The sequence below is a fragment of the Bos taurus genome, chromosome 2 (genome assembly GCF_002263795.3).
Source record: "Bos taurus isolate L1 Dominette 01449 registration number 42190680 breed Hereford chromosome 2, ARS-UCD2.0, whole genome shotgun sequence".
NCBI classification, from domain to species: Eukaryota; Metazoa; Chordata; class Mammalia; order Artiodactyla; family Bovidae; genus Bos; species Bos taurus.
In genome coordinates this window covers 122,133,331-122,158,079 of record NC_037329.1, presented here as the reverse complement: position 1 = coordinate 122,158,079, position 24,749 = coordinate 122,133,331, and the positions used below count along the sequence as shown (strand labels likewise).

The 24,749-nt window shown below is 53.5% G+C and overlaps 1 protein-coding gene across 5 annotated transcripts in view; it reads left to right on the top strand.

The window, feature by feature from the left end:
- The window catches only part of TINAGL1 (tubulointerstitial nephritis antigen like 1), a 35,951-nt gene extending 20,572 nt beyond the window's left edge, over nucleotides 1-15,379 (top strand). The window contains exons 2-13 of one of the 5 annotated variants that reach the window (XM_059879449.1): nucleotides 4,697-4,870; nucleotides 5,661-5,984; nucleotides 6,898-6,961; nucleotides 11,043-11,135; nucleotides 11,347-11,461; nucleotides 12,583-12,706; nucleotides 12,770-12,941; nucleotides 13,074-13,263; nucleotides 13,375-13,420; nucleotides 13,690-13,813; nucleotides 14,719-14,764; nucleotides 14,873-15,379. In XM_059879449.1, the coding sequence (XP_059735432.1) occupies nucleotides 5,669-5,984; nucleotides 6,898-6,961; nucleotides 11,043-11,135; nucleotides 11,347-11,461; nucleotides 12,583-12,706; nucleotides 12,770-12,941; nucleotides 13,074-13,263; nucleotides 13,375-13,420; nucleotides 13,690-13,813; nucleotides 14,719-14,764; nucleotides 14,873-15,013 (1,431 nt within the window). In that variant the 5' untranslated portion in view covers nucleotides 4,697-4,870; nucleotides 5,661-5,668 and the 3' untranslated portion in view covers nucleotides 15,014-15,379. Of the gene's footprint in view, nucleotides 1-4,652; nucleotides 4,871-5,033; nucleotides 5,126-5,660; nucleotides 5,985-6,897; nucleotides 6,962-11,042; nucleotides 11,136-11,346; nucleotides 11,462-12,582; nucleotides 12,707-12,769; nucleotides 12,942-13,073; nucleotides 13,264-13,374; nucleotides 13,421-13,689; nucleotides 13,814-14,718; nucleotides 14,765-14,872 lie in introns of those variants that run through there. The other 4 variants (XM_059879448.1, XM_059879447.1, XM_015459968.3 and 1 more) reach the window with 4 other exon arrangements.
- The last annotated feature ends 9,370 nt before the right edge of the window (nucleotides 15,380-24,749 follow it).

The following is a 24,749-nucleotide window of genomic DNA, read 5'->3' as shown; positions in this document are numbered from 1 at the left end:
CATGCCGTGTGTGGCAGAACACACACTAGCAAACAGGCTGGCTGGCCGGAGTCATTACAAATTCATGGTCAGCAACTTCGAATGGTCACTCCGCACTGCCGGAAATCCTACTCTATGTGTCTTGTGGGCTTGATTGTGAGAACTATTTCACATCTAATCCTTAACCGTCCCAGCCTCTTTTCCAGTCTCGCTTTGGCTGCAACTTGCTTGCACCCCTTTGGCAAACCATCAGAGGAGGGTCCCTCGGCTTCTCATGGCTGACAGTACAAATCCACCTCCTCTTCTTCTGCCTCTCAGATGACTGTCCCTGCTCCTAAGTTCTGTCCTCTTGGGCTCCGGTGTCCTCTCTCTTACTTTAGCAAGGACTCTGATCCTGGGTAATCCCCTCTCTCTGGAACACCAGTTCCTCCCCAATTCCTTGCCATCAGCACAGAGACACGGTATTATAGTCTCCATATTTGGACAGAACTCTCCCTTCACCCTCCCTATCTTCTTCCAGCCAAAGCCCCATTTCTCGACTTCCCTTTGCAGTAAAACATTCTAAAAAGTTGCCCGTGGTGGTTCTCTTCGGTTCATTTACTCCTATTTGCTGTTCCACTCCTGCCAGTCGGCTTTCACTGAGATTGCTCCATCAAGGTCGCCCTGGCGTCCTTGCTGTGGACACGTCTCTGTCCTCAGCTTACTCACCCTTCCCGGGGAGCTCCCCCTCGGCTTCCTCACCTTGGCCCTCCTCTTCCTCCCCGACAGCTTCTGCTCAGTCCACAGCACTCTCTCCTCTTCTCTGCCCAGCTTCTGCCTAGGAGTATCCTTGGACTCTGTCTTCCTCCCACTTTTCCAGTCTGAGCTGGAAACCAGCCTAGGTCACGCAGTCTCTGTGGGTCCAAGCCGTCCCCCAGCCTGCCCAGACTCCCAGGACGGGAACAGTAGAGAAACTGCCCACCAGGCTAGGAGCCCAGAAGTTCTTCTCAGTTCCTCCTCTCTCACCCATTTCATCTGACCCTCCAGCAAGTTCTGCCACTCCCACCTCCAGAAGAGGTCTCCAACACGCCCTCTTCTCAGGATCTCCACAGCCACCAGCCTCATTCAAGCCTTAGCATCTCTAGCCTGGGCCACACCGTCGCCTCCTCCTTGGCCCCCCTGATTCCACTCTTACCTTGTACTCATCTCTTCTCTAAAGAGCAGGCGGAGTGGGGTTTTGCATGCGTGAATCAGATTATTTCACTGCCCCGTTGAGATCTCTTTAGTGCTCAGAAGACAATTCAAGCTCCCTACTGCAGCCTGAGGGTCCTAGGTGATGGGCCGTGCACACCACCTCCCAGCCTCATCTTGTTCCTCTGCCCCAGTCTTCACTATAGCATGGCCACTCTGGGCTTCCTTCTGTGTCCCAAACAGACTCACTTGTGCCAGCTTCAGGACTGCTGCTCATGCTGATACGGCTTCCTGGAACACCCTCCCCTGGGTTCCAGGACTAGCTGCCTCCTTCTCATCCTTCAGTCTCAGATCAAATGCCATCTCCTTTCTGACACTCTCAACAATCACAACACTCAAGGTCCCATGTCATGGGCACAGTTTCATAGACCTTTACATGGTAGAATGAATATGTGTGTGTGTGTGTGTGTGTGTGTCTGTGTGTCTGCGTGTTTGCTTGTTTGTCTCTTTTCCCATTAGCTTGAAGATATTGCAACAGTAGAACATTTGGTTCAATCCCGAACACTCAGCGTCTAGCACAGAGCCTGGCACATAGTAGATACTCAACAAACATTTGTGGAATGAATGAGAACATCAAACAGGAACGCCTTCCTCTGCTTGGCGCCACACACTTCCTTGTGGCCCCGAATCTTATCTCCCACAAGCTTCAGCATGCTGTGACAGCACAACCTTCTGCCACACAGGCTCGTGAACAGTGCTCCAATACCACAGTCCAGCAGGCCTCAAGAAGCCCAGCACATTCAGGACAAGACCCAGCGGGGACCATATTAGGCCTGCCCTGCATCTCAGACACTGCTCCAGGCTCTGGGCCTGCCCAGCTGACCATAGGGGTTCCCAAGGGACCTCCCAGCCCTAGATGCAGTGCCATTTGGGATCCATACAGCTGAGCTCCCAGGCCTCAAGTAGTGGGTCCTCAGCCACAGACCTGGGTTGAGCAGAGCACGATGGGTCGTTGTCTTCCCAGGAGGCCCCACTCAACCTCCAGAGGAGAATGGCCCCTGCTGAGCACCCTGAGCAGCTGGGGAACCGGAAAGGGGAGGGGGTAGTGCTGGATTCTGGGGAGAGGAAAGGAGGCCCAGGCCTCTGCTCTGCTGTGCGACTTTAGGTGGGTCACTGCCTCTTTTTAGCCTCACCTCCCTTTGCAGAAGGGCTTCCCAGGTGGCATAGTGGTAAAGAATCTGCCTGCCAATGCAGGAGGCACAAGAGATGTAGGTTTGATCCCTAGGTTGGAGTAGGAAATGGCAACCCACCCCAGTATTCTTGCCTGCAAAATCCCATGGACAGAGGAGCCTAGTGGGCTTTAAGTTTCATGGGGTCACAAAAGAGTGGAACATGAGTGAGCATGCATACACACACACCCTTTGTAGAAAGAAAAGAGCATCTAAGAGCCTCTAGGGAGTATCAAGGTACAGATGGGAAACCAAGGCCCCGAGAGGGGCAGGATCTGCCAGGGAAGTGAGGAAGGACAGAATCACCGCGGAGCCCCAGGCCACCTGCCTCCCGGGAGGCCACAGGGCTCAGAGGGCAAAGCTGCTGCCATCTCCTCACCTGTTGCTCTGCCCTAGGCCCTTGGACAAGAATAAAGGCAGAGAGCGAGTCACCAGGAAGGAAAGGAGCTTCGGAAAAGGAAAGTGGGGTTCCAGCCCCTCCCCCAGAGCCCCGCCCTTTTCCTCTCCTCCCTGGCCAAGGAACCAAATGAGTCACAAGATTCCACTGGGCGGCTCGGTGCCAAGCTCGGTGATGACGAGGGACCTTGGAGCCATGCTTTTGGCTCCGGTCTCTTTCCTTGCTCTGCGTTCCTGTCTCCTGTGCATGGGCAGACAGGCAGGCAAGAACAGGCAGACAGCTAAAACCCCTGAACAGACACAAACAGACACCTACCCAGATACACAGACACCTCGTAGACAGGCAGACACTATACACACTGACACACAAGCCAACAAGCACACAAATACAAGCAAACAGTGCACTGACATACGGACAGACCCATGACCACACAGAGGCAACAGCCAGACATGCGGGCACATGACAGATGCGTAACAGAGATACAGGCAGACTCAGACACACTCAAACAGAAACACCTCACAACCCAGATACGCGCATGACACAGACTCACATGGAGGGCCTGCAGGGGGGGATCTGGGGCGAAGGACAGGCCAGATGCCCCTGGGCCAGCCCTCAGCCCCAGAACCACACTGAAATGGATTCATAAAAGTGGATTCTCTGGGCCTGAGCTCTTCGGGGGCTGCTGAAGGCAGCCTCTACCTCCTTCCCAGTATGAGGGGCCCGCTTTGCAGTAAGACAAATGGAGGTTGGACATAGAAAGGGACTTCCCTACAGGGAGGGTGTTGAAACCTGCTAAGTGGGTGACTAAGGATGGCTGGAGGAAAGGAGTGGAGTGTTGGCAGGTAGCAAGCCTGCCTTTTGGCTGTGTGACCTTGGGCAAGTCTGTTCTGAGCCTCAAGGGGCTCATCTGGTTCTGTCCTCCCAGATCCCTGCAAGGAGCAGATGGCCAGCTCCTGTAAGTGTTCACGCCAATGCTGGAGCTCCAGGACCTTACTCCTCTAACCCCCACACCCCTACTCAGGGCAGGATTCCCTTCTTGACTCCCTGCCCAGTACCCCCTGGCAGGGAGTAACTCAGTCAACTCAATCACAGATGCCTGTTGTCCGGGCCCCTCCCCTCCCCCAGGGGCCAGCCAGCTGAGATGCCCCAAGTCTGGAGGAGGGTGGCAGGGAGGTCAGAGCAAGGGCAAAGGGATTTCCCAGTGCTTGCATTTTCCATCCAGGGGCATCTGTGAGGCTCAGGCCCAGGATGGGGGGTGGTCTGTCCAGGTGGTGTCTCTTTCATTCTCCCGCTGTTAAGAGTCCTCTGGCCCCAGGCCCAACCTTTGGAAGACAGGGGATTGCGCAATGGGGAGGTAAAAGGTGATGGCGGGCCTGGCGGGACAGAAGCCCCATTGTTTGGGGCCCAGGCCAGCCTGGGCAAAGGAAGGGTTTAAGCCTGGGGCAGGAAGGAGGGGGGCTCTGCAGGGGGTGCCAGCTGGCAGGGCTCTTGCTTTGGGACCCTGGAGGGGCGCAGGTGCTGAGCAGGATCACCCCCACCCCACCAGGGGGTGGATTTGATAGAAGGGGCTGTGTTGAGTGAGATGTCTGGGCTGATGGGGAGGGCAGACCCAAAGAGGGGTCTTAGGGCAGGGAGGCAGCTCCCCACCTCTCCCCCCGCCCACCACACCCACTCCATCCTCCCCGCAATCCCCCCGGGGAGGATGAGTCTCCCAAGGCATCTGCAGGGTCCTAAACTATCCTCCTCCAGATTCCAGTCATTCCTGGAAACCAAGACGGCTTGGGGAAGCTCCAAGGCTTGGGAGGAGGGGGGCGGTGCCCAGTGAAGAGGGGCGCGCAAGACTTTATTTATTACTGAGGGGTCGCAGGGGGACTTAGTCATTTTTGCCGCCCACACTCTCCGCATCATTTCTCTAACTTAGGTCCCAAACTCGGAACTCCGCCGCCTCCTAATCTCCCTTTGTCGGCGCAAGCCCCTCGGCCCCACCGCGAAGCCCACCGGGCAGTCCTTCCCAGGGTCAGCAGACCACTAAACGTTTCTACCTCGGTTGGAGCTGGTCCCCTAAGGGAACGGCTTCCAGCCGAGACCCGGCAAGGTGAGTCGCGTGCTCACGATCCCTTTCCCCAAGTCCCGGCTTCGGGGGTTACGGCGGGGCGATTCCAGGTGCGAACCCGCTGGGGCCCCTCCCTTCCTCCGCCGGCCGGGGCGGCGCGCCCCGCGGGGCGGTACAAAAAGCGATCCCGCCCAGCCCAGCTTTCCTCACTTGACTTTGAGTGTCCCGCGGCGGTCGCGGGGAGCGGGGAGGCGGAGGCGAGAGAGGCAGCGGGGCTCAGCCCACACCCCTCACCAGGTAGGGCCTCTCCCCTGCTCGGAGGGAGAGAGAGAGTTGTAGACATAAGGAGCAGAGAGGAGGAGGGGCAGGCGGAGGGGCCGAGACAGGTGGCAGAGAGGGAAAGTAGAGGGGGGCAGAGGGGCACAGCGCGAGGGACACGTGAGGGCACAAAGTCAGGGGCCCCCATCAAGGACCGAAGCTGGGCAGGGATCCAGGATTGAAGGAGACCTGGGGTTCGAGGCCTGGGTGTGGCCTTGGGGGCGGGGGGGCACCAAGAATGCCACCGTCCCCACCTCCCATTCTCTGAGGTCCCCTGGCAGGTCAGAGAGGGACTCCACTTCTTGCCCAAGCTCCCTCCCCGTCCTGTAAACCAGGGCACATAGACTGTGGCTCCTCGCCCCTGTCCTGCCAGGGGACGCAGAAGTCAGGGTCCCTGTTGGATCCCCGCAGACTTGCAGCCCCAGGAAGCAGGGGCGAGAGGTTCCCGGGGGTGCCAGGGAATCTCTGCTGCCCGCCACTTCTGACCCCTGACCTCTGCCCTCCCTGGGCCCAGGAGGCACCATGTGGCGCCGTCCACTGGGGCTGCTGCTGCTGCTGTTGCTGCTGCTGGCCGGCGAGTTGGGCGTGGGCGCCAGGCGGGGTCGTAGGCGCCGGGAGCTAGCACCCGCTCTGCACCGGCGTGGCATCCGGGACGCGGGGGGCCGGTACTGCCAGGAGCAGGACCTCTGCTGCCGCGGCCGCGCGGATGACTGCGCCCTGCCCTACCTGGGTGTGACCTGTTACTGTGACCTCTTCTGCAACCGCACCGTCTCCGACTGCTGCCCTGACTTCTGGGACTTCTGCCTTGGCGTGCCACCCCCCTTCCCCCCAATCCAAGGTGGGCACCAGACGGCCAGGGGTGGGTCACGTTGTCAAGCCCAAAACTCAGCAAGGCTCAGGAGCAAGGCTGATGCATTGGCGTTTCCAGGGGCGGCTTTGGGGTAGCATCTGGAAAGAGACCCGCCCCCTCTCTCTTTACTTCTGCGAAGCACTCACTCTGGTCTAACTTGAATCTCTCCTGTAAGATTGAAAAAGCGCCTCGGTCAGTGGGATTTTCATTTGCCCCAGGAGAAGGGCAGCTACCCATTTCTCCCAGTCCTTCCTGTCTCTGTATTCCAGACTGAGAAGGTGCTGGCCCCACCTGCTGACTCACTCTCAGACTGATAAAGCACACAAGCATTGGTCAGCGTCATTTTAGCAGTTCCTCTGCTTTTGCTCAGGATTCCTTATCCCTGAGATGGCTGGTCACACCTGGGAGGTGGGTCAAGTCTGTTCCTACCTTCAGCCCTTACCACCATCCACCCATCCCAATCCAAGAGGAGAATCACTTGACTTCCTTCCTACAATTCCACAGGGCCGCAGGTGTGCCTGGGTTGTCATCCCAAAGTGCTGTGTTATCTCAAGGCAGTCATGTGTCTTCTTTGGGCTTTGGCTTTCTCATATTCATCCCACTCCCCATCTCCAAACCCCAGCTCATTTAACTGGCATAGGATCTAAGGAATGTTGTGGCTGGCATCCAAGTGAAGCAAGAGGGATTTGGGTTAGAGTCAGTAAAGAACTTCCAAGTAGTGGGAAGTTGATATGTGACTCTCAGGAGATGTCTTACGTTATAGCTTGGCTTTGCTTTCAGTGAGGGCTGGTGTGTGTGTGTCTGGGAGGATTCAGGACACTAGACCTCTGAGGATCTGGCCATCTCAGCCCATCGTCCCTCGTCTTGGTTCCACTTCTCTTCCTGTCTTCCCTCCCACTAGGATGTATGCACAAGGGGCGCATCTATCCAGTCTTGGGAACCTACTGGGACAACTGTAACCGTTGGTGAGTATTTGGGACTTGGAGGCGGCTTGCCTGGTAGGCTTTGTGGCAACAGACTTGTTTCGCATCCTATGCCTGTCACCCATTTGCTGGTGGCAAGGCCTCAGTTTCCTCATCTGTAACGTGGGAAATTTTACCTGGACCACATCAGCTTCTACACCGGCATTCCAACAGCAGTCCCCAGGAGTAGTCAACTCTGGATGCCCGGCTTCAGGTGCAGCTCCTCCTGCCTGGGGCCGGGCTACTTCCCCTCCCAGCCTTTCTCGCTGTCACTGGAGAGTCCAAGAAGGGGGCGCCAGGAAGGAAACCTCTGACTGCAGCATCCGCTGACCTGGACCGGATGAGGGTCAGGGATGGCTAAACTGGCAGCCAGCCAGAGTGTAGCGGGGCCTTCCCTGGAATGTGGCCCCTCCTCCCTCCCCCACCCCTCCCCTCACTTCCCAGCAAGAGGATGAAGGGGTTGGGGTATGCCACTACCCTAATCGAAGGTCTGAGATGCGAGGGGGGAAGCCTTGAGTGCTTTAATGAAAATAAGGGGGACCCTAAGACTTAGAGCAGGAGGCCCTGCACCCACTCCACCCCCTGCTCTGGGACTGAGAGGGCCTCTGGGAGGAGGAAACTTTTAGGAATGCATGATGCATAAGTGATTTCCATTGCCTCACTGGTGTGAGGGGTGCCTGGGTCACAGTGAGAGTGAGGATTTGTGTATTTCAGCATGTGTCAGGGTGAGAGTGTACGTGCACTCACGTGTGCACGTTTTGAGTGTATGTGACCTGTGTGTGTGTTCAAAAGATGGAGCACGCCTGCATGATTCTGCTGGTACTGATAGGATGGACATGAAGGGGTTAACACACTCTGTCCCTTCTCGGCCTGGCCACCCAGGCCCCCTCTGGAATGCCAGTACCTGCTGCCACCAGCCCTGCCTAGACTTGCTTGGATAGCCCTGGGGGCAAAGAGGGAGGCAGCAGGAGAGGACTGACCAAGCCACTTTCCTCCCAGTCCAGCTCTGGCTGTGTTCCCTGCACTTGACACCTGAGGGGAGGGTGTGCGGCAGTGTCTGGGGGCCTCCCAGACTCTGGGAGCCCTCCAGGGATGTTTTGAGAGCCAGAGGGGGAGGGGGAGGACAAGAGCCTTCCTGAACATGCCCACAGCTCCTGGGGCTGGAGAGCCCAGCCATACTGGGTCTTGTCCCCTTGAGGCTCCTTAAAAGGCAACATTGGAGGCGGGAGCCTCGGGCAGGCTCAGAAGGACAAAGTTCAGCATCTTGTCATAGCAGAGTTATGAGCTTGGAAAAGCATTGTAGAATTCACAGGATTCAGCTGTTCAGTTGACACCTATTAGAGACCTACTATGTGCCCAGCGTGGTGCTGGGTCAAGGAGATGCAGCCAGTATGCAGCAGACAGTCCTTGTCCCTGCACGGGAGCCTCGGTGACACTAATCATAAACCTGTCATTACAACCTGTTCCAGGTGTGATGGGGGGACAGAGACCAACAGGGGATCCTAGTTCTGAGTGGGGTGGGGGTGAGGGAAGGCCACTCAGGAAGGGACGTTTATGCAGATACCAGGGAGATGAGAGCATGAGTGGCCCAGGCCCAGGAGGAGGGAACAAGGGGGGTGATGGCTGGTGGAAAGGCCAGGAGGTGGGACCAAGCTCATTGCAGCTGGAGCTGTGAAATGGGGAGAGACGCCTGGGGAGGTGCAGGCCATGTCCCCTGGGTCTCATAAACTGTGCCTAGGATGTTGCATTTTGTTCTAAGTGTCGTGGGAAGCCACTTAGGGAGCACACACTGATGTGTGTTGCTCAAAGATCTCATTGGCTTTAAGAGCGAGATGTGTGTACTGGGGGAAGGGAATTATAAAGTGTTAGAGAGCCTGGTAAGGAAGCCACTGCCGTGGTCCAGGGACCAGAGTAGGGTGATGGTGGTGGAGGGGTAAGAGGCAAGTGGATTCCGAGTCTTTCATGATGCTGGGTCTGCTAATAGGGGAGGCATGTGGCAGAAAGTAATCTTCAACATGATGTGGGTGCTGGGGACAGGGATGAGTAACGGTGGAGACGTCATGGACCACACGGAGTTCTGGCTTGAACAGCCCAGTAGATAAAGTGTTGTCTGAGTTGAGTATGTTGTTAGGGGGAGGAACAGGTTTGGGGGAGATAGTTTAGCCGTTTTGAGACGCCATTCACATACCCAGAGGAGATGTCAGGAGGCCAGTTGGATCTGAGTCTGAAACTCAAGGGGGTGGGGAGTCGGGGTTCCTGCACTGAGAACAATAATAGGAGATGACAATTTCTGAGCACATAACTTGGGCCAGGCCTTGGGCTTTGCAAGCTTGCCTTTTAATCCCTGGAAGTTGGCACTATTATTATCCTCATTTTACAGATGACATTGAGGAGAGTTTTAAATAACTTACCTAAGGTCACACGGGCTTCCCTGGTGACTCAGTGATAAAGAATCTGCCTGCCAATGCAGGAGATGCAGGTTCGATCCCTGGGTCGGGAAGATCCCCTACAGAAGGAAATGGCAACCCACTCCAGCATTCTTACCTGGAAATCCCATGGACAGAGGAGCCTGATGGACTACAGTCTGCTGCTGCGTAGCTGCTTCAGTCATCTCTGACTCTGTGCGACCCTATAGACTGTAGCCCACCAGGCTCCTCTATCCATGGGGTTCTCCAGGCAAGGGTCTTGGAGCAGGTTGCCATGTCCTCCCCCAGGGGATCTTCCCAACCCAGGGATTGAACCCAGGTCTCCCACATTGCAGGGGGATATTTTTTTTTACCACTGAGCCACCAGGGAAGCTCCGAGCTAGTGTATGGGATCACAAAAGAGTCAGATACGATGCAGCAACTAAACAGCTAACAGAAGGTTCACTAGTTAGCTAAAATCAGAACCCTCGATTCGATTTGGAATCCGTGGTCTTTATCATTTCACTATATTGCCCCCATTCATTCATTCAACAAATATTTATTAGGTCCCTACTACGTGTTAGATTTTGTTTGGGGGCACTGATGATATCAAACAATACCTGCCCTTGAAGATATTCGATCCTATGAGGAAATAGGTATAAACAATATAAATAATTAAAGCTATAATACGTCAGACAGTGATGACAGGCTGAGGAGAAAATAAAGCAGGAAAGCAGGGTGGGAAGGGTGGCGGATGCTGAGACAGGGTGTTCAGGGCAAGCCGCCCTGACAAGGTGACATTTGAATAAGGACTCGGGAGAAGTGAGAGGGGGCCATGAGGACGCTTCCTCCCAGGAAGAAGAGCTCAAAGGCCCAGCGGCAGGAGCATGACTTGTGTCAACCATCAGGGGACCAGCCTGGCTGGGGCCTTAGGAACCAGGTCTTGGAGGAGGGGGCCAGAGAGAAGACAGATCATGTGGGGCCTTGTTGGCATGGAAGGACTTTGGCTCTTATCCTGTCATGTGAAGCCAATGGCGAGTTTTGGGCAGGGGAATAGCATGATATGATTTGGGTTTAACAGGATCACTGTGTTAAAAATATACTGAAGGGGTGGGGCCCAGGGCGGAGAACAGTGAGGAGGCTGCAGCCTAATCCAGGTGAAAGGTGATTGGACCATTGTGGCTGCAGGAAAGAATGAGACACGGTTTGGATTCTGGATGTGTTTTTAAGGTAAAGTCAACAGATCTGCCAGTGAATCAGGTCAGCACGTGAGAGAGAGTCAAGGGTGCCTCCCAGGCTTTTGGCCTGCGCTCCAGGAAGGATGGAGTGGCTGTTTTCGAGGACTGTGGCAGGCGCAGTCCTGGGAGTAGGGGAGAGCAGGAGTTCAGTTTGAGATGTGAGGAGTGTAACCTGTTAGACACCCCGGAGGTGAGGCTGTGTAGCAGTCAAGATCCTGGAATCTGGAGTTCAGGGAGAGATCTGAGAAGCAGATGTAAACTGAGAATCATGAACTTGAAACTGACGTTTAAAGCCACCAGGCTGCATGGGATCACCTCGGGGGGGGTCCTCTCGGAGGTGCTGATGTGGAATTTCAGGCCCACATGTTGACCTCCAAGGCCTCCTCCCTTCCAAGGACGCCCAGCCTTACCTCACTTCTTCCTTCCCTCCCGTTTTTCCAGTACCTGCCATGAGAAAGAGCGGTGGGAGTGTGACCAGGAGCCATGCCTGGTGGACGAAGACATGATCGAGGCCATCAACCACGGCGACTACGGGTGAGAGGCCCACGGCGTGACCCCAGTGGGCACACGTGCACGCACACACAGATGCACTTTCTGCCCGAGAGGCACGTCCTGCCAGGGGCACCCACACTCAGATCTTATTCATGGGTACACTCAGCCAGTAGGCGTCTCTCCCACTCACGTGTGCATTCCTCCAGGGCCCCCAGCCTTGGCAGGCCTGTGACCTCCACCCCCTTTCTTTCAGCTGGCGGGCTGGGAACCACAGTGCCTTCTGGGGCATGACCCTGGATGAGGGCATTCGCTACCGCCTAGGTACTGTCCGCCCATCTTCCTTCGTCGCCAATATGAATGAGATTCACGTAAGTCCACCCCTGACTACAATCCTGCCATCTCCCTTTGGCCTATGACCCCAGGGACCCTGGCACCTTGTGCCCTGTTTCTCCAAGGACCCAGGCCCACTGATAGGCTGTGTGTTGTGGCCAAGTGACTCCCCTTCTCTGGGCCTTAAGTTTCTGCCTATAACTTGATAAACTGCACTGTAAGAACTGGTGCTCAGATTCAGAGTTTTGTGGTCCCGGCATCTCACCCTCCCTGGCTTCTTGAGTCTCCCCAGCTTGGGAAAAAATGTCATTGGTCCCAGTATGGCGGGGTCAGGGCCCCAAAGGGCCAGGAGGTCACCTTGGTATTTTGGGAAGGAAGGGACAGGCACTCCCCCAGTTTTGGCCAGAGAGCAGCAATTCTCGGAAACAAATGCCATCTCAGCAGAACCTCAAGGGAGTTGGGGGTTTCTCCCTTCCCACCAGTGGGACCCTCTAGAGGGAGAAATAGGAACCAGACCCAGGACAGTTCCAAGGGTGAGGAAAGGGCGCTTCAGCAGGACAGGGCTGGGCCACATGCCGAAGGCTCTGTCTGTCATTGGCGGGCAAGGAGGGGCTGGTGTCTGGCTGGAGTGGCCAGCCCTGCAGAGGGAGTTCAGCTCAAGGCTGGGGTGACCAGACCCTGCCCCTGCCCTTACTCCCTGGGGCCTCTGGCTATTTTCTGCCTCCTGCTGTTTGCTTTGGCAGCCTGCCCAGTCACGGGACCTTACTGCTTCTTCCCTCCCCTGCCCTTTGGGGCCCGAATCCCAAGGTTCTGGTGGAAAGAAGGATGTAAGTGGATCAGAAGGTGCAGAGCAGGAAAGAAGCTGGAATGGAAAGTGGCCCAGTCACTTACCTGTTCCTGGCTTCAACTGCCTCACCTGTAAACAGGACTAGTCACTCCCCAGCTGACGCTAGGGAGGCACTAAATGGTGCCTGCCTCTCCCTCTGGGTCAAGGTGGAGGTTGCTGGAATCTCTCAGATCAAATCTCTCAAATCTTGGAGGGCTCAAGATCAAATTGCCGAAGGTTCTGGACTCTTGGGAGACCTCCCATGCCTAGGCCCCCGGAGGGTCAGGCTGGGGCAGAGGCAGGAGACAGACAAGAGTGGCCTTTGCCTTGCAGACAGTGCTGGGTCCAGGGGAGGTGCTGCCCAGAACGTTTGAGGCCTCTGAGAAGTGGCCCAACCTGATCCACGACCCTCTAGACCAGGGCAACTGTGCAGGCTCCTGGGCCTTCTCCACGGCAGGTAGGTTCAAGGGCAGGGGCTGGCCAGGTGGGAAAGGGGGACCCAGGCCTGACTCCCTGACAGCCCCTCTACCTCCCTTCCCAGCTGTGGCATCCGATCGAGTCTCAATCCATTCTCTGGGGCACATGTCACCTGTCCTGTCGCCCCAGAACCTGCTGTCCTGTGATACGCACAACCAGCAGGGTTGCCGTGGCGGGCGACTGGATGGTGCCTGGTGGTTCCTGCGCCGTCGAGGGTGAGCAGCAGGGGGCACGGACAGGGAAGAGGGCATAAGCAGGGGTCTCAGGAAGCGAAAGCCTGCAGGAAGGGCCTGGGCCAGGCTGCCCCATGCTCACTCTGTCCCCGCTCCCTCCTGCTGCCCCTGCAGGGTTGTGTCTGACCACTGCTACCCGTTCTCCGGCCATGGGCGGGACGAGGCTGTCCCCGCACCCCCCTGCATGATGCACAGTCGGGCCATGGGTCGGGGCAAACGCCAGGCCACCGCGCGCTGCCCCAATAGCTATGTCCATGCCAATGACATCTACCAGGTCACTCCTGCCTACCGCCTCGGCTCCAACGTAAGTCTGCACTTGAGTGAGGGGCAAAGGCAGGAGAGAGCTGGAAGCCTAACCAAAGGCTGGGGCCTCATGCCTGATGCATCGTCTCCTCCCCACCCTCTCACCCTCCAGGAGAAGGAGATCATGAAGGAGCTGATGGAGAATGGCCCTGTCCAAGGTAAATGCCCCTCATCCTGCCCTGTGATGCCAGAAGCTTGTGCCTGCTTGAGACTGGGCACTGCGGCATAGGTGGTCCCTACAGCCCTGAGCAGCGAGTCCACTGGGGCCAGGAGTGGGGGACTATGTCCCCTCCTCAGGGGTGGCACCTGGAGGGGGCACTTAGAGCCTTGGTACCAGAGGCTCTGGGACCTAGGCATGTATCTCCAGGCTTGGGCGTCAGTGCCTGTGCTGATGGGCTGAGCTACCTCCTCTGACCTCTGCCCACAGCCCTCATGGAGGTGCATGAGGACTTCTTCCTATATCAGAGCGGTATCTACAGCCACACACCAGTGAGCCTCGGGAGGCCGGAGCGATACCGCCGGCATGGAACCCATTCGGTTAAGATCACAGGGTAAGGGGCTTGATGGGGAGGGGGGCTGGGGGCAGCTGGGGGCTCTAAACCTCCCTTGAATCCTTGCCACCTCTCTGCAAAGCTCCATTTCAAAGAGGAGGAAGCTGAGACTCAGAAAGAGGAGGTACTTGCCTCAGGGCACACCAAGAGTTAGGGGCCTTTCAAAGTGTTCTAGAACAGTTCCTTACACAACAGGAGAAATCACTCCAAATCAAATACAGACAAGGATTCAAGGGTTGCTCCAGCTCTCCACAGCTCAGGGCCTGTCCCAGCTTTGCCTGACTCACTGACTCATACCTCCAGCCCTCAGTTCCCCCACTGATGTAACAGGAGATGCTAGCATCATTGATTTCAATAGTTCAACCGATAAGATGTACTTTGTACCCACTTCCACCCCCCCAACCAGCCAGGTAAGGATGGAGAGCAGCAGATGTGTGCCCTTCTCCCCGCTGTGGGTCTCTGGAAGGTGTAGGCGTTTCTGCTCCCCCTTGCAGACGTCCCTTTGTGTCCCATGGGGGACTTGGAGATGTGGGGACTGGGGGAGGTGCAGAGAGGGACAGCAGTGTGCCGTCCTAAGTCGCTTCAGTCTTTTCCGACTCTTCGTGACGCTATGGACGGTCGCCCACCAGGTTCCTCTGTCCCTGAGATTCCCCAGGCAAGACTACTGGAGTGGGTAGCCATCCCCTTCTCCTGGGGGTCTTCCCCACCCAGGGATTCTTTACCACTCGCGCCACCTGGGAAGCCTGGTGGGGCTTGGGCAAAGATGGACAGAGAACTGCCCAAGTCCTGAGGGGGCACCAAGTCACCAAAGGCAACAGGGGCCTGGCTAGGGAAGGACGCAGCGGGGCGGGAGCCCCTGAAAGTAGGTGAATCAGCACCCTTGTGGCTCTGGCTCTGCCCGGCAGGTGGGGCGAGGAGACGCTGCCTGACGGGAGGACCATCAAGTACTGGGTGAGTCCTGGCACTGCGCGCCCTGCGGCTGCTGTCACCTTCCCCTGGCCCTCCTGCCCTTCTCCCCCACCGCGATTCCCCTCCTCACAGCCCCCTCTGCGTTCCCAGACGGCAGCCAACTCGTGGGGCCCGGCCTGGGGCGAGAGGGGCCACTTTCGCATCGTGCGCGGAGCCAATGAGTGCGACATCGAGAGCTTCGTGCTGGGCGTCTGGGGCCGCGTGGGAATGGAGGATATGGGACACCACTGAGGCCGCGGGCACCACACCGGGAAGAGCCCCCCTCGTGGGGCGGCAGCCCCCAGCCCCGCCCGCCCGTCCGCCCGACGGGACTCCAGGCGCCAGAGGTCTAATCCCTGCGCAGTTCCGCTGACGCAGCGCCGGGCCTGGGAGCCGCGGGCTGGCCGGAGCCCCCAGACCTCCCAGCGGGGCCGGGCAGGGGCTGGCCGGGGAGGAGGGAGACCCCCACGCAAGATCAATGAAGCCAGGAGAGCCACACACCGTCCCCCCGCCCCAGTCTCCGGCCCATGACCTCACCCCACCCTTGTACTTTTATTCTTCAATGATATTTATTTTTCTTTTCACTGTTTTAAAATAAAAGATACAAAGTATTGATAACTATGGTATCTTGAAATTTCTGGGCATGGAAATCCAGGCCAGAGTTGGAGTGGCATATGGGGGGACAGCAGAAAGGACTGCCTGAGGCTTTGCTGGTTGGCAGGGGTGGGGGTCAGGGGACCAGAAATCTTAGCCTCCATTCAGCCCGAATTGTCAGTGACCTTGGACACTGATCCACTGGGGGTGGGACATGGATGGCGTGGCCTTTGGCCCCCAGAGAGATGTGGGCCCGTGGGAACCACCTCTCAGACGCTGAGTCAGCTCTGCCTGGGGTAGGGGGCAGTCCAACCCACCAATCAGCAGAGCTGGCGCCAGTGCCCAGCAGGCAAGGGGGGCATAGCCCCATAGAAGCTGGAGCCTCTGTCTCTGCAGATCAGCTTCTCCAAGCCACCCAGGCGAAGGGACAGCCCCCCGCACCCTACCCCTAGGCCAGGTTGGGCCTGCCTCTGTGAGCCCTCTCTCTAGCCCATGTCCCCAGGCTCTCAGTGCCAGCGGAATTAAGTCCAGGCCTCACTCGCATTCAAGGCCATCAGGACTCACCCCACCAGCTTCCTCACCAGCTTCTTCACCCAGTGCCCAGGCGGCTCCAGAGTCCGCCCTGCTCCCTAATGTCCAGCACGCATGCAGACCACTGGGCATTTGCACATGCTGTTTTCTCTCAGTGCGGATGCCCTTCCATCCCACCTTCCCCTGTCGCACTGCTGTTCCCAGCCCAGCTCCAAGGTTTCTTCACTCAGACAGTACCAGGGGAGAGTAATGGATGTCCCAGGTGCTGTGCAGGGGAGCTATGGTTCCCCTAACCACCCCAACCCCCTTAGCATGGCTTAGACACCCCCTCCCTGGACTCAACTTCATCCTGCCCTTTCACTGGTATTTTACTATCTTCCTTATGCTGGAAGTTCCTTGAGAAACAGAGACTGGGTCTGGTTCACTAATGAGTCCTGGTACCCATACCTGTACCCTGGATAAGGTGGTGTTGCAGTTTGTGGGATGGTTGAATAACACGACCCATTCTTTCCTTTCCATTCCCTTCCCAAGCCTCTAGGCACAGAAGTCAGTATGGAACCCTGCCTTTCCAGAAGCTCAGGGAGGCTGTGCCTGGGGATGGTCCTCCCCTGGCAGCAGTCCTCCTTGCCCCTCAGCTAGAGTCACTGGAGGAGGCAGCAGGGAGGTGTATCCCCTGGAGGGCAGCCCCTCAGTGCCAGCCACGTCCCCCAGGCCGCCTGGGCATCACCTAAAAGGAATGTGGGGCGACCGATAAGCAGCTGCCTTTGTTTCATTTCCTGTTTGCTAGGACGTCCCGAGCCCGGCTCCCCTGGCCAGCCTGCTTGTCCCCAAGGAGCCAAGGACAGCCAGAGCCCTGGGGACAACGACGGGAAGGGAGTCCTGAGCAGGGCTGTCCGATTACTACCCCCTCTGCGGCCACCAGAGAGGCCTCACAACTCCCACCCCACTGGAAAAACCCCGGTCCCTGGGCGCGGCTGGAATTTTTCTACAAGGACCTTTGGCGGAAGCGGTGGGGGCTGGGAGAGGGAGGGGAGCAGGGGCGCGGCTGAGTCTCCAGGCTCTAGCTCTGTCTGCCGGGCTGGGAGGCCTGACCCTGTGCGCCCAAGTAGGGTCAGCCAGCCCTTCCCTAGCTTCATGGACCAAGGAGCCCAGGCCTGAGAGCCTCCCCCCCAACCCCCCTCAAGAGTGCAAATGGGGCTGGGCAGGGCTTAGCGAGTCTCTTAGTAACCTCCACCAGCCACCTCTGGTTCTCTGATATTGGCAATGGACTTGTAGGTGTTGTGTTTTAAGTCTTCTCCACTGGCAGCTCTCAGGACTCAGACACTGGGTTTGTATTTATTTTATATTTTTATTTATTTTTTTAATTTGGGTGCACCACAATGCATGTGGGATCTTAATTCCCTGACCAGGGATAGCACCTGCAGCGCCTACATTGGAGGTGTGGAGTCTTAACCACTGGACCACCCGGGAAGTCCATGGACATGTGGTTGTAAAGAAAGAGACAAACCAAAGACTTCCAACCAGATTACTGCCCTTGAGTCTGTCCATAAAGAAATCCTGGCAGCCCAGCAGCCTGCTCTGTGTTCTGAGGCTAGTCCCTTACCCTCTCTGGGCCACGGGCATGAGTCCTTAGACAAACCTGGGTTTGAACCCCTGCTCTGCTTGTTCTGCACTGGCTGTGTAATCTTGACCTTTCAGAGGCTCTGTTTTTCTATCTTTTGTTGTTGTTCAGTCACTTAGTCGTGTCCGACTCTTTGTGACCCCATGGACTGCAGCATGCCAGGCTTCCCTGTCCTTCACTATCTCCCAGTGTTTGCTCAAACTCATGTCCACTGAGTCGATGATGCCATCCAACCAACTCATCCTCTGTTGCCCCTTTCTCCTCCTGCCTTCAGTCTTTCCTGATATCAGTGTCTTTCCAATGAGTTGACTTTTCACATCAGGTGGCCAAAGGGTTGGAGCTTTAGCATCAGTCCTCCCAAGGAATATTCAGGGTTGATTTCCTTTAGGATTGATTGGTTTGATCTCCTTGCTGTCCAAGGGACTCTCAAGAGTCTTCTCCAGCACCACAGTTCGAAAGCATCAGTTCTTCAGTGCTCAGCCTTCTTTATGGTCCAACTCTCATAACCATACATGACTATTGGAAAAGCCATAGCTTTGACTATATGGAACTTTGTTGGCAGAGATGTCTCTGCTTTTTAATGTGCTGTTTTGGTTTCTATCTTTAATGAGGATAATAGTACTCACCTCCTGGAGTTGTTGGGAGGATTAAAAGAGACAAAACATGCTAAACATTTAGCAGCATACTTGAAAAGTATTAAATGGTAACAGCTCTAATCTTTTAAAGGGGGTTGGACTTGATAATGTAAAAGCTTTTTGTAATGAGCTAAACATTTTTTAGTGCTTAACCATAGCCTCTGACAGCATGTTGTTCTGAGTGTTTTGCATACATTATCTCATTTAAAGGACAGGAAAGCCTGGCAGGCTACAGTCCATGGGGTTGCAAAGAGTCAGATACAACTTAGTGACTGAACAATAATGACAACAACATCTCATTTAATACTAAAAATAAACTTCTACTTCCTTTTTTTGCAGATAGTTGAGGCAGGATTAAACTCAGGCTGTCTAAATTCTCATACTAATCAGCTCTGTACTAATAGTGGTTGTTTGGTACTGTTAATCCAATTTCCTTAAGTCCTTTCCCTGCATGACAAACTCTTAGTCATCCTTCAACACCCAGCTCAAACATCCCTCCTCTGAAAGCTTTTCATAGTACCCATCTTCTAGACCTCCAGAGATTCTAGCATACACGCCTGGTGCGTGTGTGTGTCTCAGTTGCTCAGTCGTGTTTGACTCTTCACGACCCCATGGACTGTAGCCCGTCACGCTCCTTTGTCCATGGGATTTTCTGGGCAAGAATACTAGAGTGTGTTGCCATTTCCTCCTCCAGGGAATCTTCCTGACCCAGGGATTGAGCCCATGTCCCCTGTGTCTCCTGCATTGGCAAGTGGATTCTTTACCACTGAGCCACCTGGAAAGCCCAAATTCCTAGTACAGAGGGGCAATTTTTCCTCCCACAAATCATTGCAGCAGGAGTTTTTTTTCCTTAGTCCTATCTTTCCTAAGCACCAAATGTTCCTCTTGGGAATTCATTCTGGTCTCCTGTGGAGCTCCGTGGGGTCCCCAGGCACCTGACTTTCATTTTCTGTGAGCTGCTGAGTTACATCCCTTCACTAGTGCTGATGCCTCACATCTTCCTGGTATCTTGCCAAACCCCATCCTTGCCTGGTGCCCATTAAGGGAAAGGAATCCATGCCCCCTGAGCCTGCAGTGCACCAGACCTCGGGCTGAGCGCTGCGTACACTTCAGCTCATTTGATCCTACACACAACCCTGTGAGAAAGATATCTTTAGAAACCAAAGCCAACCAGTGATGCAACTCTGGGAATCTAAGAGAGGAGTGAACTTCCAGATTGTGAGCAGGGCTAGTGGGCCCAAGCACAGCCAGAACTAGGAATCTAAACCTCGCCAGGACTCACATTCTCTCTCTCCCTCTCTAGACTAACTCTGCTATTAGGAAGGACATTTGACCAATGACAACTCCTGAGCCTTTCACGTTCTCACAGCTGTCTTCTCAGTTCTGACTCAAAACAGAACGGAACAGGGAAGGCTTCTGATTGGCCCAGCTCTAATCTCTAGCCAAAGGACAGGATCATAGATGCCATGACCACCCTGGATGAACCAGTGTTTGGAGGAGGAAACCCCAAAGAAGGGGAAGACTGCTGTTCCAGGGGAAAGAAGAGATGCTGACCAGATGACCAAAACAGTCCACAACAGCCAGGGGTTACTGTTACCATCATTGGACAGATAAGGAGATAGAGGCTCAGGGGAACGTGGGATTGGTCAGGTCACTTAGCTGTTAAGTGGTGCCGCTGGATACAACCCACATTGCCTACCACTTGATTTATAGATCAACCCAAAGAGATGACTTTGTAGGTCAAAGAGTGAGAGATTCCTCCCCAGCTTCTCCCTGAGGACTCATTCCTGAGCCCTGGAGATAACTTGTCTAGAATTCCATCCATTTTATGAAAATTCTGTGGCTCTGACACTAACACCCAGGGTAGTTTTCCCAAAGTAAAGCAAGACTGAGTCTGAGCAGGGCTTCCAGGAGAGCATCCTGCTGTCTGATCCCAGGGGAAGAGCGTGGTCCCCATCATGGGATATGATGAGATGGTTGAATGGGAGCTGTTTGCTGGGAGACCAGAGGTATGAGTGAATGAATGGATGCGCACAGGCAGGGCTCAGGGGCTTGGTCAAGTTACAGCAGGGCCCGCTGCTGGCTGAATCCGCACCCACCACAACCTGGAGAAGTGAAGAGCATGGATCTGGGTGACTCTCAGAACCAAGCAGGTGCCCACCTACACGTTTCACAGACATTCCCTGGGTGAGTCCTCATAACTTTGTGAAGCCTGGAGACCAGCCTGAGGAGACAAACAGATGGGGGCAGAAGAGGGAATGCGTCTCAGTCTGCTGGAATCCAGGGCCCCGTCAGTCGGTGCCTCTCACCCAGATGTCATGAGCCAGTCTGGTCAGGATAAGGCTTTGAGGTTCATCTGGGGCTCTGTCCTCCACTCAGGTTCCCTTTCCTCACCTCAACACAAACAACTTCCCTTGGAAAACCTCTAATCCAGAGCCCAACAGAACCAGGCTCAAAGCCCAGCTCCATTGTACTCCTCAAAGCTCACTTTCCACTCTGAGCCTTGGTTTCCTAGTCTGTAAAATGGTAACAGTGATCTCTACTGTCTTGGTGTGGGAGCTGGCCAAGACTGAATGTTTCCCTGAAAATGAGGAAATGAGGGAAACAAATTGGGCCCACTGAGAGTCAGACTGGAGAAATTGGTACTTATGTGCAGAATACATCATGAGAAATGCTGGGCTGGAAGAAGCACAAGCTGGAATCAAGATTGCTGGGAGAAATATCAATAACCTCAGATATGCAGATGCTGCTGCTGCTGCTGCTAAGTCGCTTCAGTAGTGTCCGACTCTGTGCAACCCCATAGACGGAGGGGTTGCACCAGGCTCCGCTGTCCCTGGGATTCTCCAGGCAAGAACACAAGAGTGGGTTGCCATTTCCTTCTCCAATGCATGAAAGTGAAAAGTCAAAGTGAAGTCGTTCAGTCATGTCCGACTCTTAGCGACCCCATGGACCGCAGCCCACAAGGCTCCTCCGCCCACAGGATTTTCCAGGCAGATGACACCACCCTTATGGCAGAAAATGAAGAGGAACTAAAAAGCCTCTTGATGCAAGTGAAAGAGGAGAGTGAAAAACTTGGCTTAAAGCTCAACATTCAGAAAACGAAGATCATGGCATTCAGTCCCATCACTTCATGGGAAATAGATGGGGAAACAGTGTTAGACTTTATTTTTTGGGGCTCCAAAATCACTGCAGATGGTGATTGCAGCCACGAAATTAAAAGACACTTACTCCTTGGAAGGAAAGTTATGACCAACCTAGATAGCATATTCAAAAGCAGAGACACTACTTTGACAACAAAGGTTCATCCAGTCAAGGCTATGGTTTTTCCTGTGGTCATGTATGGATGTGAGAGTTGGACTGTGAAGAAAGCTGAGCACTGAAGAATTGATGCTTTGGTGTTGGAGAAGACTCTTGAGAGTCCCTTGGACTGCAAGGAGATCCAACCAGTCCATCCTAAAGGAGATCAGCCCTGGGTGTTCTTTGGAAGGACTGGTGCTAAAGCTGAAACTCCAATATTTTGGCCACCTCATGCAAATAGTTGACTCATTGGAAAAGACTCTGATGCTGGGAGGGATTGGAGGCAGGAGGAGAAGGGGATGACAAGGGATGAGATGGCTAGATAGCATCACCAACTCAATGGTCATGAGTTTGGGTGAATTCCAGGAGTCGGTGATAGACAGGGAGGCCTGGCGTGCTGCAGTTCATGGGGTCGCAAAGAGTCGGACACAACTGAGCAACTGAACTTAACTGAACTGAATGAATCAGAGCAGAGATGTACAAAGTCACCATAAAGGGGCAGGCTGGCTCTGGGTCCTGCAAAATCTGACAGTCACTTGGCGAAGTATTGACCCCTCTAAAGTAGAAAAGCATCCTCAGATGAAGGGAGTCCCTGTGATTCTGAGATGCTGAGACTGTCCAGGAAGAGGCCACTCTGGCCATCAAACCAGTGGCCACACTGAGCCTGTGTTAAGACGGATAAGGAGGGTGTTATTGATGGGTTTTGAGTAGTTCCTTCCCCAGAGACACGGTGGTACTTTGGAGATGTGGATGTAGGGGTGGTCTTAGACAGGGGCCACTAACCCAGGGTCTCCGCCTCAAATGCCTTTGGGTCTAAGCAGTTACACGAGTGAGCTAGGAGTGTGAGAACAGGGAGTCATGGGGCCTGTGGCCAGCATGTATTAGAGAGTTCACGCTTGCCTAAAGGCATTCAGAATCAATGACTTCTAAACACATGATGCCAGCCTGCATTGCTCAGGGTCCCAACAGGAAACAGATGGCGTGCTCTAATTAAGAGAACTTGGGCAGAGTTTATTTTCAAAAGGACTCATGACAAAGTAGGGTGTAGGGGAGTCATAAGAGAAATTGCAGGGCTCTGAGGCTAGCGATAGCATAGTTTTCATTCCCCTAGGTCAGCAGGGTCAAAGGGAAGAAGTGACCAGTTCTGACAGAGAGTTTTGTAGAGCAGAGGTGACCTCACAGTGAGGAGGCAGGGGAACAAACGTCAGCCTCACGCTTTCTGCTCCCTCCTCTCCTGCTGGCTTCTCGTTCACCAAACCCCACAGGAACTGTGGCTGTGGACTTTCACGTGGACAAGCAATACACTTCTGTCTTATTTAAAGCACTGTTTTTAGGGTCGTTTGTAGCAGCAGTCTAGCCCTAACCAACACACACATAAAAGGAAACATCTGCCAAGAAGATCTAATAATCATGAACTTACATGGATCATAAACTTATATTTATTTTGGTGAAACATATAAAGCAAATCTGGCAGAACCACAAGGAGAAAGCCAGGAACCTATAAACAAAGTGGGAAATTTTCTGTTTCAAAATGGGAAATTCTAAACTTTCTTAAAACCAGAAGATCAAATAGCAAAACGTTAGGAAGGATACAGAAATTAGGACAATGTAATTAAGAACTTCATCTGCTGGATAAACATAAACTTTACTCCTCCTTACACAAAGAATACCCATTGTTTTCAAGCGCACACGGAACATTTTTAAAAATACCACATTTGTGGCCATAAAGGAAGTCGAAAATTTCTTTTCAAGAATCGATATCAGTCACGTTCTGTAGCCCCAGTATAAAATTAGATAAAATAGATAGATAAAATTAGAAACCAACAATAAAAAGTTGGCCAAGGAAATATTTGTTAAATATTTGTTACCTTAAAAGCATATTTTAAATAATAATCTCTATATGCAATGAGAACATTATAATGAAAATTACAAGATATTTAAAACTGAGCAACAATAAGTAAAGTGAAACTTGCGAGGAAAATTATAGCTTTAAATTCATTTATTAAAAACAGAAAAGATTGGCAACAAATGAATTAAACATCCAACTCAAGATTTTAGGAGAGACCATCAGAAAACTCAAAAAGAAAGGAAAAAAGGGTGTAATAAAGCAGGAATTAATAATATGGAAAACAACAAAAAGTTGAACTATTTCTTTAAAAGCCTTAATAAAATAAATTATTAGCACAAAATTCACAGTATTGGGAATGAAAAGAAGGCTATGACCAGAGATGCAATGAAGGTTTAAAAAAAAAAATCACTAAAAACACCATGAGGACATAGTGTTCTGGCATGATAACAGATCAAGATAATATGAAAAATCCAGGAAGTAAACTCAAAAGGATGAAGTGGATTACAAAAGATGGGGAGCAAAAGCCCAAAAAAGATTAAATGTGGGAAATGCAAACAAGCAGGGACTTAATAAAAATGATTTTATTTTTGATTAATCAAAAATAATTTTAGCTGATTTGGGGGATAAAATAAACAAGATAGGCTAAAAACTGGAAAACAATCAAATTATAGACAGGGAGCTAAGATCAGAGTTCTAAAGCACTCTAAGGTCCTTTGGCTTAGTTGCCCAGTCGTGTCTGACTCTTTGCAACCTGATGGACTATAGCCCACCAGGCTCCTCTGTCCATCGGGATTCTCCAGGCGAGAATACTGGAGTGGGTTGCCATGCCCTCCTTCAGAGGATCTTCCCAACCCAGGGATCAAACCCAGGTCTCCCACATTGCAGGCAGATTTTCTACCATCTGAGCCACCCATGAATACTGGAGTGGGTAGCCTATCCCTTCTCCAGGGGATCTTCCCAATCCAGGAATCAAACCAGGGTCTCCTGCACTGCAAGTGGATTCTTTACCAGCTGAGCGACCAAGGAAGGCCTGATTGTTCTAAAAGAATTGATTAACTGTAGACTTTGTTAACTGAGGTATGCATGTTTAAAATTTGAGGATGACTAATGAAAGACCAGAAATAGCACATATTCTAACCAGTAGAGAGGAAACAAAGGGAATACGGACAGTCCAGTCAGTCCACCTCCAGGCAGGAAATGACAAATAGGAGAAGCAAAGTTTGTCAGTTTCCAAGATGACCCTTGTGATTTCTGCCTCTTGGGACCCTTGTGTAATTCTCTCCCATAACGTGTGGGTTGGACTTAATGACTAGTTTCTGTTCAGTAGAATGTGGTGAAAGTGATGGTATGTCACTTCCAAGCAGGGCTGGCTTTCTGTGAATACAGCCTGTACTCTCACATAGGGTAACCTTCTCAGGAGAGCTCCATGCTTGGTTTAATGATCTGCTCTCGCTGACTTGA